This window comes from Aptenodytes forsteri, unplaced genomic scaffold (genome assembly GCF_000699145.1).
Source record: "Aptenodytes forsteri isolate BGI_AS27 unplaced genomic scaffold, ASM69914v1 C13908545, whole genome shotgun sequence".
Taxonomy (NCBI): domain Eukaryota; kingdom Metazoa; phylum Chordata; class Aves; order Sphenisciformes; family Spheniscidae; genus Aptenodytes; species Aptenodytes forsteri.
Window position 1 is genome coordinate 1 of NW_008804494.1, and position 4,419 is coordinate 4,419.

The 4,419-nt window shown below is 51.5% G+C and overlaps 1 protein-coding gene across 1 annotated transcript; it reads left to right on the top strand.

The window, feature by feature from the left end:
* Positions 1–242: 242 nt before the first annotated feature.
* LOC103893211 (complement receptor type 1) lies at positions 243–4,237 on the top strand (the record flags this gene model as incomplete). Its single annotated transcript, XM_009289309.2, has 8 exons — positions 243–380; positions 778–957; positions 1,487–1,669; positions 1,821–2,003; positions 2,214–2,372; positions 2,978–3,169; positions 3,344–3,443; positions 4,146–4,237. Coding segments are annotated over 8 exons (1,227 nt in total), but the record flags the coding sequence as incomplete, so codon positions are not given.
* Between the last annotated feature and the right edge of the window lie 182 nt (positions 4,238–4,419).

Below are 4,419 nucleotides of genomic sequence, written 5' to 3' on the forward strand. Positions count from 1 at the left end.
CTCTGCGGTGCACGGGCGTCCGTCCCCGCTGGCAAGAGTTGGTTGTGAGTGGCAGAAGGAATGACCGTGGCTGCGGTGGGGGCTGCACCCACTGATAGGAAGACAGCTAACATGACAGATATTTATTGAGAGGAGTTAATGGAATTAATTGTCTTCCTCCTTTGGTTTTTGAAAGTTGGATTTTTAATTTTTTTTTCTTGCCTTGTCCATATTTCTTACCTGCCTTTCCTTCTCCTTCACAGAGGTGAAGTGTCCTCCCCCTCCAGGCATCGCCAACGGGAATCACAGCGGCCAGTCCTTGGACACCCACCTTCCAGGTTCGACTGTGCAGTACACCTGCAGGGATGGCTACTCCCTCATCGGGAACGCCTCCATCAGCTGTACCGCCAGGGGAACATGGAGCCGGCCCCGGCCCCGATGTGAAGGTGTGTGTGTGTGTGTTGGCTTCTTTTACCTTTCCCCGGGTCCTTTCTTCCTTCTTGGCTCTTGGTCTAATCGCTGCAGACCAAATCTCCAGTGAGAGGCAGAGGCCAAAGATCCCACAGGCAGGAGGAGCCCCACCTGCCTCTGTGGATTTCTCTTTCTGCCCCCCAGTAAGGACAGACTACAAGTGCAGTTGAATAATGATATTTTGTGTAAGGATAAGAGTCAATGATGTTGACACGCCCATGATAGCGATGGCAAGGATCGGCAGCAGGCACTGCCCCTGGTCAGTGCCCCTCCGCACCCAGGATGGGCTTCGCGTCCCCAGCGGTGCCTTGTGCTCTTCACTTCCAGCAACCGGCTGCAAAAGACCAGAGATCACAAACGGAAGAACGACTGGGCTGGAGACCATGTACAGACTCGCAGACATCATTGTCTTCGAATGCGATTTTGGTTACGCCTTGAAGGGCTCTCAAGAGTCTCGGTGCCAGTTTGGGGGCACATGGGACCCTCCTGTGCCCATCTGCGAAAAGAGTAAGTGTAAATGAGGCGGTGGGTGGCAGCCGATTTCTTCTGAACCACTGTGTGAGTGCACCTGGCAGGGTGCAACTGCCTCACCTTGGAGGTAAAGGGGCCACTCTCTAGGACTGGAAAGGAAAAACATGCAAATACCTGTCCACCCATCTTCATAACACCCATTCAGACTGTTGTTACGTAGGGCTTTCATCTCCTTAAATGAATCCACAAATGGAGAGAGAGCCAGGCTAGTGTCTGATCTTGTTCACAACCACAGAAAGGCCCGAGCAAGCTGTTACAGCCGCAGATGGAAACTAACCACTGTAAATGCCTAAATAGTGAGAAAAGATCATTCTTGATGTCAATAAGCTCAAAAAACATGAAGGCTGGAAGATAGGTGAGGGTAGGATGGAAACATAATTCATACATTGACATCCCTAGCTATTTGGGAAAAGTTAATGGAAAAGAAAGAAGTGAAAAGGCTGCCTTACCCTACAGTGGGTGTTTCTGGTACATGCTCTTCACCACTTTTTTCCCCTCCTTGTAGTGCTACAGTGTCCTTCCCCTCCAAATATCAAAAATGGGCAGCATGAGAGCAAGGATGTGAAAGTGTTCATCCCTGGAACATCAGTGAAGTACTACTGTGACCCGGGGTATGTCCTCACCGGGAAAACAACAGTTTCTTGTTTGAAATCCGGAACCTGGAGCATCCCTTACCCCCGGTGTGAAGGTGAGCTGTGAATGCTGTTACCCATACTGAAAAGGGAGACCATCGCGGTCGCACAGCCTTCCCTGAATTTTGACCTCACAAAAACAAAGGGAGAACCCCCAGCTCTGGCAGCCGCTTCCCCAGCCCACGCTCTGCTGCTTTTCACTTCCAGTGATCACCTGCACAAGCCCCAACGTCCAGAACGGAGAGGTGGCTGAAGGACAGAGAGCTGTGTACCATCCTGGGGCCAACGTCACCTTCCAGTGCCGCCCGGGCTACGTGCTGTGGGGCAGCCATGAAGCCAAGTGCCAGCCCAATGGCCGCTGGGCGCCTGCTGTCCCCACCTGCGAGCCAGGTGAGCACGGGCACATGGGGGTTTAGAGAGAGGATGCTTAGGGCCACCCTTGTGCTGGAGGGGACCTGAGGTCGTGCTCTCTGCCTCACTCGATCGCTTCAGGTCTGACGGTGTTTTGCTGTGTTACATGTACTCCTCCGTCGGGCAAAATCACTGAAACGCTGTTCTCTGCTCCTGCCCTGTTAGTGCTGCCTTGTCCTCCACCTCCAGTCATCGCCCATGCCACGCACAGCGCGGAGCTCGGGGCAAACTTCACCAGCGGCATGTCCGTGAGCTACAGCTGCCAGCCCGGCTTCTCCCTCCTCGGAGACCCCTCTGTCTTGTGCACAGCCTCGGGGAACTGGAGCCTCCCGTACCCACGCTGCGCAGGTGGGGCCGGCTGCTGCCGCGGCTGCTGCGGCTGGCTGAGCACCCGTCCCGTGCTCGGCTGATCCTGGAGCAGGCAAACCTGCCAACCTGCAGAACTGGCGTGTGGGGGGCGAAGTGCACACCCAGTGACACCCACGGGTCTAAGCGTGCTTCCAGCACACGCAGGCGCTGTGTTCACTTTGGTGGCACTGGGAATAACCTGGTGGCATTGCCAAAGCCCATGGTTTCCCACAAGGAGACAGTCTTGGTTGTTCTAACTTCTGAAATTGCAGATTCCTGCACTCTGGCCCAAAGACAACACGCTGTATGGTGGCCGTGCTGCAGCGTAGGATGTGCAGAGTGTGGAAACACCAAACTGGCTAACCTGGGTTGGGTTTTTTTTTGGGGGGGGATGGTTTTGTTTCATTTTTTTAAGAACATATAAATTGGGTGCACGTATCCTTGCATGCTAAGTAAGTGTTAATTTATGTAGATAAATGTCAGAATACATAGAAGAGATATTAATACCTCGGGGTTTGTAATGGTCCCTACCTATGCGCTTGTTTCTCTTTAGCTGTGTTTCACAGCCAGCATGTATTTCTCATGTGCATTTTGTTTCTTGGCAGCTGGCTGTGGGACACCAACAACGTTATTTTTTGCTGAGCTAAACAAGGAGTATAAAAATCAGACTGAGTTTTCTGTTGGGAAGACTGTGAAGTACACTTGTCGGCCTGGATACATAAAACATCCACAGATACCACCAACTATCACGTGTCTTGAAAATCAAACATGGTCTGAAGCCCAGGAGTTTTGCAAACGTATGTTTTGCAATACTTCTAGTTTGTTTCAATCACAATGTGATGACTGAAGCCTTGTAATTTCTCCCTTTCAGTCCCCTCCTCCGTGGGGTTTGGGCAGACTCCCAGAATTAGTGACCTTTTTCCTATGGCACTGAGTTAAAGCAGCTTAAAACCAGGTTTTCTTCTGCCCAGGGAGAAAGTGTGATCATCCAGGAGAACCAGAGAACGGCAGAGTTATCGCTACAACAGATCTCTTCTTTGGGTCAACAGTGAATTACACCTGTAATGAAGGGTGAGTCCCAGCCAAGCTCCTTCACCTCGCCGAGATGAAATCAGCAATCCTTCTGCCCTCCCTGCAACTCGTAGGCACCGCGTGTCTTCCCACAAGAGACCAGTGGTTGTGTCTCTGAGCTCAGAGCACCCCAGCGTTGCCTGCACAAGGCCATGCTGGAGGAGAAACTGGAGTTCTCAGGTGCTGAGAGAAAATACAAATCATCCAAATGATCAGGGAAAACCTCAGAATCCTTTGGGTGGTTTAGAACAGTTTTGGCACTAAAGCAATTCTGGTCTTCGCAACGGTCTATTTCTAGTCTAATATCTAGTCCAAATGGCAACAGAAATTGGAGAAGGGGATTTATTTATAAATTTTTAAATGCCATTTAGAGGGCACGACCACCCGAGTCTGGTTGTGTGGAGCATATGAAGGGAAAAGGGGAGTTTATTTTGGAAGCTTTGGCTTAAGCCAGAAGTCATTAAAGTGGACTTTTCTAGAGGATGGAAGGAAGAGGAGAGGGCATGGCAGCTCCCTGAGCCCCCAGGGATGTACTGCCTGTGCTGACCGAGGGGACCTGGGGGGAGGTCCCCATATGAGCTAAGGTTCATAGCTTTAAAATGGTGGTATTAGATGGCAACTAAGGCAATACTTGTTTGCTGTGGGAGATGCGACCTCCAAAGATGGTCCTGCAGTGACAAGAGTGACTTTGTTTGACCCCAGGCACAGGCTGGTTGGAGCATCCCAGCGGCACTGTGTGATTTCGAGCTCTGGGACGCGAGTGACGTGGAGCGGTGATGTTCCCGTCTGCCAGAGTAAGTACACTGCGGCAGGAGCTGAGTGAGCAGGACTGACGAGAAACCAAACACAGCACAAAGAGATTCAGATCGGTGCTTTCCTTGGGAAAGATCTTTCAAGGCAACGACAGAGAGCATCACCGCTGAGATGGGTTCATCCCCATCGGTTCCCTTCCTGGGAAGCGTGTGTGTCCTGCAGA